Genomic DNA, 15,267 nt, shown 5'->3' with positions numbered 1-15,267 from the left:
AGATAAGTACTATGATAAAAAAGAGAAGTCTCTTTTCAACTCAGACCAACTAGGGTTTGGCTGGGGAGTCTTTGATGATTAAGTCGGTAAACCAACAATAGATAAAAAGTGAAATAGCAATACATGAGTTCACTAGCTAAGACTAATTGGTAGATAAACATTTCTACTCCAGGCTGCACATCTTTAACACTTTTAAAAAGGTTTATAAGTTCAGGACCCTAAGTTGAGCTTTGGATGACCTTACTTAAAACTTCTGAGAAATTAAAGGAACTTACTAAGAATGCGTTTGGGAGCTGCGTTTTGCGTCCACATCTGGACGCAAAACGCGTTTTAGTAATTTTTTTTTTTTTTTTTTTTTTTGTTTCGGTTGCGGGGGACAAAATCGCAGTGCGCATACTGTGCGTGCACTGGTCATGTACTTTTTCAAAATTTTTTATTAAAAGTGGGTCCTACGGTACTATTTACATATTAAAAAATTATTTTACTATAATATTTTTCAGTTTTCAGTTTCAGCTGCATTCAAACAGACCTTAAGACTTCTTCTAATACTTTATGGAGTTCTGTAAGGTTCCTTTTACTTAATGTTTAATGTCATAAGTGAGCAGAGATGTGGGTGATTATAGACTTTATATGGGCTAGCCCATTTGCATGGTTGGCTAACATTTTGAGATTTTGGGTTTTAGCCTTATTTTTGTGGTCTTTATTTTTTGAGAATGTTATTTTTTGTGGTCTTGAATACAATATATCATGTTTAATATTCATGACAATGCATTAATTGTAGACGGTTATGATTAATAAGTACGTCCACCAATGGTACATACATGGTATGTATGACTTTTACATCATTTTATACGTTTCCTAAATTTTTGTGCTTGTCAAGGGGCTGAATCTGACCAGCAAGCAAAACATGATGCACATACTGTGTATGTAGTATGAGCGTTTTTGTCCTAAACAACCATGGACTCTATTTTCAATTAAATCTTATTGAGTATATCCTTGTGCTACTAATGGCATTTTTTTGTTGTTGGTGTTTTTAGGTTTTTGGGATTTTTATTGAGTAGAGGATAAAAATGAGGGTATTGAAAGGTAGTGATGAGTTCTTCAAAGATTTGGGTGGAAAATAAGAATTAGTAGAAAGTTTTGTGGCCAGGGATAAGAAAAGAAGAGAAAAACAAAGCAAATTGAAAAATAGAGATGTATTTATAGATGGGTTAAATTACTAATTTGATCCTTCAACTATTTAAAAATAGATAAATATTTAAATAAGCTGTTGACTTGTTCATTTTATGTCAATAAAACATTTTTTATTATTGTGATTGAGCATCAAATTAGCTTTTTTTTTTTTTTTTAGAAGAAAGTAAGCAATTTTTTTTTAAGAGAGAAAAAAGTAAGCATCTATTTACAACATTTCATGTGAATTAGAATTAAACAAGTATAATAATAAAATTATTATTAAAAAAGTTTATAAGACCAAATTGATAAAATTAATTAATTTTAGGCTAAATTCCACTAATATAGCCTGAAGTTTGGCCTAATGGCATTTTGGACCCAAAACATTTCAAACTTGACCAATTTGGTCCCTAGAGACAATATAATCCCTAACACTGTTAAATCCTCCGTTAGTTTCTCTCCCTTCACTGTAACTCTCTCCTCCTCCATCTAGAAAACAAGCAAAAAAAATCATTCTCATCTTCCTAGAGCACAACTAAAGTTTACCAATGGCGGAAGATTATGAGTATGAAACCAACCTTATCCTCATCTGATTCTAGCGTGAATATTGAAGCACAAGACAATCCCAACTAGTTCAAACATCCTGTGAAGATAACCACAAGCCAAAGCCAACCATTATCTGATAAGAGGTTGCTAATAAAATCTTGAAATTCAAGTAAATATGTAATCTGTATATTCAAATTCATTTATATACATATATGTACAAGCTCTCAAAAACAAAGCCCAAAAAAAAAGAAAACCCACAACAAAGACTGCAGCGGCTACGACCGAGTGTTCCTCCCTCTACGTATAGAGCTATTGTGACTGAATGTGGAGTGAAAGAGCGATGGTGTTTGTAGTTCTGATCTTCTTTTGTTGTTTTGCTTTAGGTTTAGAGTTTGAGAAATTCGATAGAATTTTGATATATATGAGTCTGAATTGGGCTCTGAGTTTTGAAGGTGTGGATCTGCTGCTCTTTTGGGATTTGGAGAGAGAGAGAGAAAAATACGAAATTAACGGCGTTAGAGATGGATCAGGCCGAAAAGAAAAAAGAAAAAAAGAAAAAAAGGGTTGTTTTTACCTCTTTGGGCTTTAAGCTGTTCGGCCTATTTGTAGTGGACTCGTACTGTTTGTTGTGTTTTTTTTATTATTATTATTTACTGATCTTGCCATTTGCTTGTTCCTGTCGGCCTGTTTAATCCGTTACTCTCTCTCTGTCTCTTCCATCTCTGTCTGTTTCTCTGAGTTGTTCACTTCATCTTCCAATTACAACGAAACCCTGAACCTCTCTCTCTCTCTCTCTCTCTCTCGCTCTCTTCAATTCCGCCTCCAAAACCCTAATTCCGATCCCCAATCCGAACCAATTCCTCATGTTTTTCCTCTAATTTTTATCTGGTACATTCCTCTTTCCTCAATTCCCTCCTAAACCCTAGAAATTAGGGTTATTGTTTTTGTTGTTGTTGTTGTTGTGGTGCAGTTTGATCATTTTGTTTTTGGATTTCGTATTTTTTGCAGATTTTGGGGGCGGAATTTGCGAGAGCCATGAAGCGAGAGTTGGAGGAGGAGGAGGAGGTTAAGTCAGAGCTGGTAAATTCTTCTTCACTCGGTAATGGGGCTTCGATTGGGACCGAGACTCAGGCGAGTTCTTCTTCTATTGAAGTTTCTGAGAATAATTTTAATCGTAGATTATTATCCAAAGGTGCTGTGGTGAATGGTTTTATTGTTTATACCCGTGTAAGAAAGTCTCGGTTTAATTTCCCTTATGAAAGTTATGAAATTTCTGATAATGACCGAAATAAGCGGCTCAAGGGCTCCGATGAGCTTGAAAATAATGTAATTGCTTCTGTTTATTCGCGTCGCAAGGATAAAGAGGTTCAAATTGTAGCTGGGAATGGATCCAATTGTAATTTGGGAATTAACATTTGTAAAGATGTGCAAGAGAGTGAGTTGGAACGATTTCCAGCTAAGGGAAGAGGCGGGGAGGGGGGAATTTTTACGGTAGCTGAGAGTAGTGAGGGAAAGAGTGATTTGCCCAAGAAGGAAATTAGGCGGTATTCACGGTATTCAGTTAGACCAAAGGTCGAGCTGCCACCAGAGAGTGTAGTAAAATCACCAGAGGCTTCTCAGAATGGAATAAATTTAGATGGGGAGGCAACAGGTGGATTAAGTGGGTCGAAGATGCGGAAGAATAAGTTGGAATTGAAAATGTCGAAGAAGATTGCGGTGAATAAGAAGCTGATGACTGTCACTGAGCTATTTGAGACGGGTTTTCTTGACGGGGTAACGGTGGTGTACATGGGTTGCAATAAGGTTATTCTGATACCCAATTCTTATGTTAAAGTTGATATTTTTGTTGTAAGTATTGAATATAAAGTGTAATGTGTGGCTTAAGGTTGAAATTGGTGGTATATCAGTTTCAGGGGCCTGGTCTGCGTGGCACAATTATGGGGGGTGGAATTTTGTGCTCTTGTATATCATGCAATGGATGCAGAGTGAGTATTGGTTGTTACTCTATACTTTAATTTAAGCAGGCTAAGTAATTTTGCAAATGATGGATATGTTGTTGTAGATTATTCCGCCTTCCAAATTTGAGATTCATGCTTGTAAAACATACAAACGGGCAGCACAATATATTTGTCTAGAAAATGGAAAGAGCCTGCTTGACCTGTTGAAGGCATGCAGGGCCTCTCCTCTGCATACATTGGAGGCAACAATCAGGAGCATTGTTGGTTCTCCGCCTGAAGAGAAATCATTTATCTGTAGAAGGTGCAAAGGTGGGCTTTCCCCCTTATTGTTTTTTATTATTACAATTCTTGTAGCAGACAAGTTCAGATCACATGCCTAACACAAATTTGACAACCTTGTTTATATTCCTAATGCTACAAATTTGACAATTTTTTTTTTCAACATTCCAGGGTGCTTTCCTAGGTCTTGTGTGGGGCAAGTAGGGCCTCTATGCAATTCATGTGTGGATTTAAATAAATCTCATGGTATTCCAACTCATTCAGATGGTAAAAAACAAAGGTACTGTTTCTTGACGGGTTACTTTGTGCTTTATGTCACTTTTTTTGTGGAGGTGAATTTTTTTTTTTTGTTGGTTGTAGTTTGGCTAGCTAGACTATGTAATTGTTTTGTTTTCTCTGAATTAGCATTTGGGTTCAAAATAGTGATGTTTAGGTGTCAATTCCAAAGGAGTATAATAGGATGTGCAATGGTCCCTAGCTTTTCCATATACTGGTCTGTTATTATTATTTTACCTGCTTATCAAATATAGTGGTTACATGTGAAGAGCATTTAGATGGGAAAAGAGTTCACAGTACATTGCACACAAACAGTAATAGAATTTTACCAACAAAAGTCAAATTCTCATACTACTGACATTCTATTGCTTTCTTGATAAGAATCCATGACTAAAATGAGCTACTCTGATTAAGTTCAAATGTCTTGCCATGCCGTCAAGTGACATGAACAGCACAATGGCTGAGTTTTCCAATTTACGATAGCATATGTAAAATGCAAGAATATAAATTAAGTGATTTATCATTCTTTTGAAATTTTAGCTTGTGTATATTACTGATCTTTAGATGCTTTCACCATATGTTCTCATATGCCCTATATAAAAAATAAAAAAAGTTTTCATATGCCTTATTTCAGGTCATCAACACCAGTATTGATCTCGAAGTCCCCCAGAGCTCCTCCAGTGTCTATTTCTCCACAAGATCAGAGTCAATGGGAGGCTTCAGTCTATATTTCCCCCCAAAATAAAAGTAATTGGAAGTTGAAAACAAAGTTAGTATCTTTTTTGGTCTCCTTAGTTTGTTTTGCTTTTATAGCTTATTTCTGATTAGTTTTTCTCATTATATTTAGTTGGTTTACAATATTCTTATCTGAATACTATCTTTTTTGCTTGCTTTTTCGCTCTTTTCAGAGGCACACCCACCTATACACGCACATGCACACATACACACTTTCACTTTTTAATATTTATTTGTTTTTTATTATTATTTAATATTAACATACTTCTAATTTCTAACTTTGAATTTCAGGCCACCAAAACGAGTTTACAACTCAAAGTTGTCCAAAAGTGCTTCTGCATGTATTTCGTCAAAAGATAAAAGACCCTGGAAAATAACAGCAAAGTTGGTATCCTATTTTAAATTATCTTTTTTGATAAGTAAATCATTTTTTTAAGAAGAGGAAATTAATCAAGTACATCAATTGATGTCCTTGCTGTTTTTTTACCTTGTTTGATTGATCTCGGGCTTGGGGATTTACTCACTGTAATTCCATTTTGGAGTTCCAGGTTTCCCTTCATTTCCCAATATGATTCCTTGTAATTTATTTAGGTACTTTGTGAACATGAACTAATCTTCTTTTTTGAATAAATAATATTTATTGCTTACAAAAAAAGAAAAAAAAAATTCAGAAAACTAGACCAACTCCTAAAGACTTACAATATGAAATTGAAAAGATCAACTGATTCTATAAATGTATGCTGCATAACCCTTTCATCTCAAAAATAAAGATTTAAGTGAAATCACCAATAGCCCAACTGATGCGGAAAATGTGAAGAATATTTATTATTTTTAACTTACAGACTTCTTTTTCTTTCTAGGTCGTGAAGGGGCCAGTTTTATTTAATATTGAAAGTCAAATTTATTTTTAGTGGTTAATTGTATTTTATTTTAGGCCTAAGTAGTTAATTAGGCTATTACTATTTTATTTAAAATTTTAACTTCCAAGATTCGAGGGTATTTTTGTTATTTAATAATAGGGATTTCATAAGTCAAATAGAGTTAGGTTTTCCTCCGTCAACTAGAATTAGGGTTTAATTCTAGTCCCTATGTGTTTGTGGTGGGTTTAAGGTTAGGTGAACTTGTAGATCTAGGGTTTAGTAGGATCTAGGGTTTAGTAGGGTTTAGAATTGTCGTATGAATTAAAAGACGGTTTGACGAGTTACTTGATGGCTAGCTGGTAGAAGAAAGTATGTGGGGTTTTAGGGTTTTGATGGGTAAAAGAAAGAGCTTGATTTGGGTTTGTACGGAAGAATGAAAAGAGAGGCTTATATGGTTTTCACAGGCTGGATGAACTGTAGCTGTGAACAATATCACAAGAAAGGGATAAGATTCATTGTCTTTCCTTGTCTTTTCTTGGAAAGGCATTTGGAAGTTTAAGGCTCTTCAGCATTTTTTTTCTTTATATGGATTGCAGTTTGGGATAAGATTCTTACAAGCGACAATTTTCCAAATTGAGGTTTTGATTTTGTTGACTGGTGCATTATGTGTCGTTGTAGTGGGGAGACAGTGGATCATTTGTTACTTCATTGTGAAAAGGCTATCGGTTGTGGAGTTTTGTTTTTATATCTTTTGGGATTTCATGAGTTTTACCAAGATTAGTTGTAGACACTCTTTTTGGTTGGTGGAATTGGTTGGGAAAGCACTCATCTAGCAATTGGAATGTTGTTCCGTTGTGTTAAATGTGGTGTATTTGGAGGGAGCATAATCGGTGGACTTTTGAAGACATGAAAAGTTTCAGGGACCAATTGCTTGCTTCTTTTTGTGGTTCTCTTTTTGATTGGTCTAGGGCTTGGGGACTCTCATCTAGTGATTCTCTCCCTTTGTTTTTTAGCTCCCTCCTTTGTAATTAATATCCTCTTTGTTTTTTTTATATTTTTATTTCCCTCTTTTTGTAATCTTTGGTCTACCTTATGCCCTTTTTGCATAAAGTAGCTTTTTGAATATAATTCTTTCTTACTTATCAATATATATTTATATATCATAAGAAAGGGAAGAAGAAAAGAGAGAAGAGAGGAGAAAAGGAAAAAAAACACATTAGGCCTACATGCCTCAATGCTAAAAACACTTAATATTTCTATTAATCAACTCCATCTTTGAGTACATTGAGCACAAATATGTGTAAATACTCTTTCTTGTACTAGCAATATTAGAACTTTTAGTTTGACTAGTGAATTAAAAATCTAATAAAATACTAACTTGGACTAAAGAAAAACCTAATATACATAGGATCTCGTAGAAATTATATACTTGACTAAATTACCAAAATACCCTTTATTCTCAGGAATTGCAGAAATGATAGATTTCTCCCCCTGAATACAGCATGGACCATAATTAATAAAATAAAAATTCAAATAGAAATCTGTTTTAACTCTAAAACACACACAACTAAACCTCTAAAACTATGCAATTTTCACTTTAGTTGGACTTCATAGTGGCCCCATAAGATAAGTCTTGAATAGGCGAATTTGCATACTAACAAATTAATCTGAAGTGTTTGCATCAATAAGCACAGTATTGTAATGCTGTGGAGACAAATTACAGTTTGCTTTATTAAAAAAAATTCTCTTGGAATTTTTCCAACAGTTTGGTGTTGACTTCAGCCAACCCTAGGTGCTGACTCCTAGGTTTTCTATCCTACTTGGTGCTGCCTTCAAGCAAACCTAGGTGTTGGCTCCTAAGTGATTTTTTTATTTGTGTTCTTTAATTTTTGTGTAGCATTAAGTTTGGGTTTTTTCCTGCGTCACCAACTCCTTCAAGAGTCGAATTATTCCTCTCTCTATTATATTATAATTTATAGTTAGTGGCTGGTATTGTATGTAGATCATCTTTCAATTCCTTTATATGCTTGGTGTTATTTGCAGATCATCAAAGGCAGTTTTGATATCAAGGGCCTCCAAAATTGGTTCTCTGTCTTTCCCTTCACAAACTAAGGCTCAATGGAAAATAACAACAAAGTTGGTATCTTTTATATGTTTTTTTATTTTTGCTTTGTAGCATATATGCGGCCTAAGTTTCCTTTTTTAGCAAGTAGATAATTTCTTTTGTTTGTTTGATGCCTTTTTTCTCAAGAGATATACGGTTGCATAAGTTGGTTTTTGAGGAAGGTGGATTGCCTGATGGATCTGAAGTGGCATATTATGCACGTGGACAGGTTGATGAGATAAAGCTCTCAAATTCTTGCATATTTTTGTTTCCAATTGATGCATAATGTATCTCCTTCTTCTGGGCAGAAATTGCTTGTGGGTTATAAAAAGGGCTCTGGTATACTTTGTTGTTGTTGCAATTGTGAGGTACTTTTTCTATTTCTTCAACTTCGGAGTACCAGAATATTCTTAAATACATTATAGGATGTGTTCACATTGTTTACATTTAACATGCAGGTCAGCCCCTCTCAATTCGAATCTCACGCCGGTTGGGCCTCTCGAAGGAAACCGTAAGTTATGTGAGATATTTGTGGTTCTTGAATCATCCCGTTCTTTTATATTCTGTGATGGTGTTTGTGTTCATTGGCAGTTATGCTTACATTTACACATCCAATGGGGTGTCTCTTCATGAACTGGCGATATCACTCTCAAAAGGCCGCAAGTACTCTGCCAAGGATAATGATAACCTATGCATCATTTGTTTAGATGGTGGGAATCTTTTGCTTTGTGATGGATGCCCAAGGGCCTTCCATAAAGGTGACATATAAATTATGATTGATATTACTTATAGTAAATAATTATTAATATATTGAGCAAGTATTTGTTTGCCAACTTATATGGGCTTTTTTGGTTCTTGCTGAGGGAAAAGGGGGAAAATCAGACTTTTGCTCTAACATGACTGGTGCCTTTCCATGTTACATTTGAAATGTGAGATCCTGGGGTCAGCTGGGTGTCCAAAAGAAAAATTCCAACATCATACTCATGATTTTAGGTTTAAATGTTTTACTCTTCAATGTTATTATTAGTATGGACCTATAGCAAGTGAGTTCTCTATTCCCTATCATGTCTATATGGGCATCTTGAAAAGTAGTACCAATTCTAGTCAGAGGTAGAGACTCTGTTCTGTATTTTAAATTTCTTTATCCTAATATGCATTGTTCTGTATGCATCACATTTTTGCTTTGGTTGTGTTTTCTCCTGTCTCTAGGTATTTATAGGCTCATTAGTTCTTATGATTTTTTTTTTGATGAGTTCTTATGATGTTTATCTGTGATTGCTAATTCTTTTTCTCTTTCCTCTAACTTAGGGTTTCACTTTCTTGTCTTTTAAAAGAATTTGCTATCTTTATACATTTTTTTAGGAATGCTCAAATTTCATATTATATATCTACTTTTAATACACTGTCACATCATTTAGGCGGGTAATATTAGTTGCCTTTATTGATGGTGGTCTGCTTTGGTAGATTATGATGTGCAAACTTATTGGCTTGTGCAGAATGTGCATCTTTAACAACTATTCCCCGTGGTGATTGGTACTGTACATATTGCCAGAATATGTTCCAAAGAGAGAAGTTTGTAGAGTATAATGAAAATGCTCTTGCAGCTGGAAGGGTTTCTGGTATTGATCCTATAGAACAAATAACTAAAAGATGTATCCGTATTGTCAGAAACATAGATGCTGAACTTAGTGGATGCGTGTTATGCAGGTAATAATCATTCTTTGTTTTGGTAAAAAATCTATTGGTGCCTTTGTCATGAGCATCATTATATTGTTTGTAACAAGCAATATGATACATTTTACTGTGATGTTACCTTCATTGATTCATATATTTTTGTAAATACCATAGCTTGACACTTTTAACCTTGCACTTGCAGAGGTTATGATTTTAGCAAATCAGGTTTTGGTCCAAGGACAATTTTACTTTGTGATCAGGTAATCTCCCCATTTCATTTCATCTTGTCGGATTTGAGCTCTCACATGAGAAGAAAATGGATGTCATTTATGCAATGCCTAAATAACTAACTGTTACTTTTGTCTTTTTTTTTTTCACTCCTTTGGCTATACTTATTGTGCCAGTGTGAGATGGAATTTCATGTTGGCTGTTTGAGGGAGCATAAAATGGCATTTCTGAAGGTCTGCACATAAACGGTTTCTATTATGTGTTTTATTTGGATTACTTTGTATGAACAACGCCTTTCTCCTGTCCAGTGGACATGCAACTCTGTTTCTGGATCAAAATGTTGATGCACTTGTACAACAGGAATTGCCAAAAGGGGAGTGGTTCTGTAGCATGGATTGCACCAGGATAAATTCTACTTTGCAGAAGTTGCTAGTAAAAGGAGCTGAAAAGCTCCCAGACTCTCTTTTGGATGTTATCAAGAGGAAGGAAGAGGAGAGAGGCTTACAATCTATTAATAATATTGATGTTAGATGGAGGCTTCTTAGCGGTAAAATTGCCTCTCCTGAAACTAGGTTTTATCTTTCGGAGGCTGTCGCCATCTTCCATGTAAGTTCTGGACATGCTTTATGTTGATACCTCATTTCTTGAAGTCTTTTATATTATTTTATTATAACAATCCTAGTAGTAGTTGATTTGGTCCTTAAATTTTTGGTCTAAAATGTTAATTAATTAGTTGGATACATTATGCAGTATCTTTGGATACATCTAAACTTGTATGATTCCTTGTTTTTAGGAATAGTTCTTTCATGAGTGGATTTTATTTTTATAATTTGATTTAAATTAAAATATTATTTTAAGATGTTTGCACCATAAAAACAGAATTAATTGTATAATTAAGATGTATTTAATGCTAGTCCTCAATGTATTCAAATAATCAGCTAGAAACCTATTTACTAGAAATACTATGTATATAATCTTTTAGGAAGCATAATGCCTCCTTGAGAAATCTTTATGCCCCTAACTAATAGTTTAACATCTTTGCCTTCTCTAAGCACCTTTGATAAGGAGGGAAAGCAATGGTGCTACGGAATATTTTATGCGTTCTTAGAACAATATAGGAGAGACGAACAAAGTCTTAAGTAGTAGTGGCCAGCCTCATATGTTGTGCTGGTATGAGTTGCTAATTGTTACCGACCAAAGTATGGTAGGACTTCATGTTTAACTGTTTTAGCCTGTAGGGAAGTTTAACTTGTAGCGTTTGGAGACATCCAGTTATACCCTCCACTTCCCATTGCTGAAAACTTTAAAATTACTCGATAGAGTGACCACTTGAAATTACTGCCTGTAAAATGACATCATCCCCGAATCCTCCCCCCACCCCCCAAAAAAATTAAAAATAAAATAAAAATGGTAAGGGGTGGAGGGTGTGGCCGTAGGTTTAATCTTTCGCAGTTGCTTGAGTTGTACATTTTACTATCATAAATAAATAAATATGGTGGCTAACAATAGATAAAATCCAGTGCAGTTGCTTGAGTTGTGCATTATAACTATCACAAATAAATAAATATGCTGGCTAACAATTGGAGTGAATTGAGTAATTCTCTTAGGTTACTTTATATTCATCATCGTGAACGTGGAGTAACTTTCTTAATAAAATACCATTATTTATAATTTTTTTAAAAATGGAGTGAATTGATTCTTGCCCGAGAGTAGCAATACATGAAATTCTATATTTTGATAAATGGTTGCACACGATTTAGTTCTGTAGCTAAAAAAGGCAGAATACTGGCTTAGAAGTATCCTTTTGGCACTGGATAAAATACTGTATGCTTTGACAGGATCTGGCAGGTTTTGATTAACTTTTCAACTTGTGATAATCTAACATATTTTGCTACCACTCAGTGCTAGTGGCTCTGCATTTTGATTCAGATTTAATTTGAAATCTATATTGGCTTATGCAGCAGTGCTCAAACTGAACTTTGTTCTCTGTTCCATATGCTAGTGTCTACTTTTCAACCGCTAGGAACTAGTGATTTGCCACTATAATTATGAATTTGTCAATCTCTTGCTGGGCCTCTAGAGATTTATACTGAATATTTTCAGTACTTTTAGCCTTCATAATATGGCTCTAAGCTTCATGCTTATTGAGATTATATATGTAATGCGTTCATTCTGTATGAGGGAAACTAGTGAATCATTTTTTTGTTCACGTGAAATGAGCTGCAAACAGAGTAGTATTTGATTGAGAATTCTCATTTATATTTCAGAATTGCTTTGCGCCTATTATTGACTCAGTTAGCGGACGTGACCTTATTCCAGCCATGGTTTATGGGTGAGCAAAATTTATTTATTTATTTTCCTTTTCTATTATTGATGATGTTTTTTAAAGCCAATGGTTAACCATCTTTGTTTTCATGGTAACTTAAACACCTCTCTCTCTCTCTCTCTCTCTCTCTCTCTCTCTCTCTCACAGGAGGAACATTAGGTCCCAAGAATTTGGGGGAATGTACTGTGCAATATTGATGGTCAAGTAAGAACTAGTTTTCTATACCTAAGGTCTACCTTTTTTGTTGTTTCACTTTAAGATATTGATAATTGTCTCTTTTGCTAACATTGCAGCTCCTCCGTTGTATCAGCTGGACTTGTTCGTGTTTTTGGCCGAGAAGTCGCAGAACTCCCTTTAGTTGCAACAAGTAATGGTCACCATGGGAAGGTGAGAAGCTCATGTGCCCTGCTTGGCTAGTAATCTAACACTACGTTGGTTTCATAATCCATCTTCAATTTTTTGCATATTTACACAACTCTTTCCCTGAATTGCGTGTGGAACTCCCTTTTTCTTTTTCTTTTCTTTTTTGGCTTGAAAAGGAAATTATATAGTACCAAAAGAAACATTACTAGCATCTGAAACTAGGCTTGGTACGTTGGTCTACAATGGCCTTGCTAGCCAATAGGCCTAGAACATTAGCTGCAAAGTAAGCTATTTTATTGATCCTATTTGCCATACAAATGCTAAATTCTGTTATCATGCTGTGAATGTCACAGTTGGGATAAATTATTCGTAAGTTTTGTTTTTGTTGTTGTGTTTTTTCAGTAATGTGACGTTTGGTACGGGAGAATCCACATTACTCTTAGCATCCAGATTCCTAGGAATCACATTTCTAAGAATCACATTCCTAAGAATGTAGTTATTCCTATGTTTGGTTTCATTGGGAATATCTTAAGATTCTTAGGAATGTGAAATGATAATGTTTGGTTTATTCCCCAAAATCTTAAATGAATTATTTATTTTTTCTATTCTATCATTAGATTTGAATGTGAACTACTAAGTCCTTAAATATATATATATTCCTCCAAATAAATAATGAAAAACCAAATATAAACTATTAATTATGAAAAATTCATTAAAATTATAGTCTAACATTTCAAAATGACAGGTCTAATACAAAAATAACTATTTAAATTCTCAAATGTTTTTATTCTTAATAATAATTTTAAAAGAGTATAATTCATAATAATTTATTTTATATTTTATCTTAATTGCTTAAATGATAATGAAAAAGGGTTAAAATTATCAATTTATAAAAAAATACAATTTCCTTTAAGCTTGAGAATCTGGATTCCTACATGTTTTAAAGGAAATCCACATTCCTACTGAGAGGGGTTTAAGGGGGGAATCCAGATTCCCCTGACATCTAATTCTTTAGCGTGATTTGCAACAAAACATGAGAATTTTTAAATATTCCTGAGAATCCTAAAACATTATTCCGTACCAAACGCCACATAACAGTCACCATGGAAAGGTGAGAAGCCAATGTGCCCTACTTGTCTAGTAATCTAATACTACGTTGGTTTTATAATCTTTCTTTATCCCGTCAGCACCATATTGCTATTAGTTACATGTTTACGCAACTTTTTTTCTCTGGATTACACATGTGGACCCGGCCCCCCCCCCCCCCCCCCCCTCCTCTTTTCCCTTTTTGTCTTGAAAAGGACATTTATATAGTACCAAAAGACACATCATCAGCCGCTAAGGCTCTGTTAAAACTAGGCTCAGCACCTTGGTCTACAATGGCCCTAACAGCTGATGGGCGTAGAACATAAGCTGATGGGTCTTGCAGCTGAGTTACACTAGAAAACGACTTTGAGAAATGATTCAGAAAGCACTATCTTATTTTAGTTTTTGAAAACAATTTCCAAAAGCATAAACCAAACAACCCCTTCTGCGATTTTCTTATATATATATAAAAGAAAAAGATAACTTTGGAGTATTGAGCTATAAAAAGCAGGGTTATGGTATCATTCATAAAGAGCAGCACCATATTCACGGTGAACTATTTTTGGCACTCGTTGTACGGTACCATGTTTGTTAGTGCTCTATTTGGGGTCTGTAATTAATTAATATGCTTGTTGACATTCAATTTTCTCCGACAGTTTTGTTATTTGTCATCTACTGCAATTTTTGTGCAAGCTCAGTTTTAACATTATGGAACTCTGCCTTTATAGGGTTACTTCCAAATATTGTTTTCCTGCATTGAGAGGCTGCTGGCTTTCTTGAATGTGAAGAGCCTTGTCCTCCCTGCTGCCGAAGAAGCAGAATCCATATGGACGGACAAGTTTGGTTTTGAAAAGATGAAAACTGAGCAGGTATGTTATCATGTATTTGCACTCTGTATTTTAGTTTGCATTTGAACATCATCATTTCACATTTCTGTATACCATGTTGCAGCTTACCAAATACCGAAGAAGTTGCTGTCAGATGGTGACGTTCAAAGGGACATCAATGCTTCAGAAAATGGTTCCACAATGTCGAGTCATCAAGCCTGATTATGAAAGTGAAGATGCAGAGTAGTTACTCTCTTGTTTGTGTTAGCTTTTGTAAATGTCTTGTACTTTTGCTAATTGAAATTACTTTTAGAATTCATCATTTGGACTGGATCAAAGATTTTTAATTGGAGTGTATATCCTGGTGGAATTAGAGATTTTGCAAGAAAACACAAGAAAAGAAAAAAAAAAATTCCCATCATGACAAAGTCCTACTATATATATATATATATATATATATGACAGTACTAGTAACGCTAAAGAATTCAATGGTCAATTTAAAATGGCCATAGGGTTTTACGTTGTAGGCACTGAAATTTTGATCGCAGACTAATGTTCATTGTTGAATAAATAATGTACTTTCTTTTTGTTTGATAATTGCAACTACGTAGACATTAATCATGGTATAAATAAAATTTAGATGTGTCATGGGTTAGTACTTGCTAGTTTATTAGTGAAATCATATATTATGGATGCTGAACACGATGACTAGCGGCATGTTTGGTGGATTGCTTTCATCTATTCATAAGAACTAAATTAATTTGCAAACTCTTGAGGGCAAGCCTCATGTGCCTATGCCATACTAACTATAGTATTTCGTCATTTGGATTCGCTT

General features: G+C 34.6%; 1 protein-coding gene and 1 long non-coding RNA gene across 3 annotated transcripts; one reads left to right on the top strand and one right to left on the bottom strand.

The window, feature by feature from the left end:
* Positions 1-1,548: 1,548 nt before the first annotated feature.
* On the bottom strand, positions 1,549-2,103 carry LOC142610323 (uncharacterized). The gene is made up of 3 exons (XR_012839802.1): positions 1,975-2,103; positions 1,749-1,813; positions 1,549-1,659 (listed from the first exon to the last, which is right to left on the bottom strand). It is a non-coding gene; the product is annotated as an uncharacterized LOC142610323 (long non-coding RNA).
* Positions 2,104-2,377: 274 nt separating this feature from the next.
* Positions 2,378-14,853, top strand: LOC142610322 (uncharacterized). Of its 2 annotated transcripts, none has more exons than XR_012839801.1 (21): positions 2,378-2,604; positions 2,725-3,519; positions 3,624-3,701; positions 3,779-3,983; positions 4,125-4,233; positions 4,864-4,998; positions 5,256-5,348; positions 7,868-7,960; positions 8,076-8,157; positions 8,237-8,296; positions 8,387-8,439; positions 8,520-8,686; positions 9,425-9,635; positions 9,805-9,862; positions 10,007-10,063; positions 10,191-10,436; positions 12,098-12,162; positions 12,304-12,360; positions 12,467-12,543; positions 14,334-14,474; positions 14,557-14,853. XR_012839801.1 is itself a non-coding variant. In XM_075782128.1 (21 exons), the coding sequence occupies exons 2-21, from the start codon at positions 2,752-2,754 to the stop codon at positions 14,677-14,679; spliced, it is 2,895 nt and encodes a 964-aa protein (XP_075638243.1). In that variant the 5' UTR covers positions 2,378-2,604; positions 2,725-2,751; the 3' UTR covers positions 14,680-14,853. The 2 variants fall into 2 exon arrangements, 1 of the variants encoding a protein (XP_075638243.1); XM_075782128.1 differs by having other exon boundaries at positions 12,450-12,543.
* The last annotated feature ends 414 nt before the right edge of the window (positions 14,854-15,267 follow it).

Source organism: Castanea sativa, chromosome 9 (genome assembly GCF_040712315.1).
Source record: "Castanea sativa cultivar Marrone di Chiusa Pesio chromosome 9, ASM4071231v1".
NCBI lineage: Eukaryota > Viridiplantae > Streptophyta > Magnoliopsida > Fagales > Fagaceae > Castanea > Castanea sativa.
The sequence above is the reverse complement of the archived record's forward strand: the minus strand, read 5'-3'. Positions and strand labels throughout refer to the sequence as shown.

Coding starts and splice junctions, on each gene's coding strand:
- LOC142610322 (XM_075782128.1), top strand. CDS start 2,752: ATGAAGCGAGAGTTGGAGGAGGAGGAGGAGGTTAAGTCAGAGCTGGTA. Junction 9,636..9,804: donor AGTGGATGCGTGTTATGCAG/GTAATAATCATT, acceptor TTGCACTTGCAG/AGGTTATGATTTTAGCAAAT. Junction 9,863..10,006: donor CAATTTTACTTTGTGATCAG/GTAATCTCCCCA, acceptor TTATTGTGCCAG/TGTGAGATGGAATTTCATGT.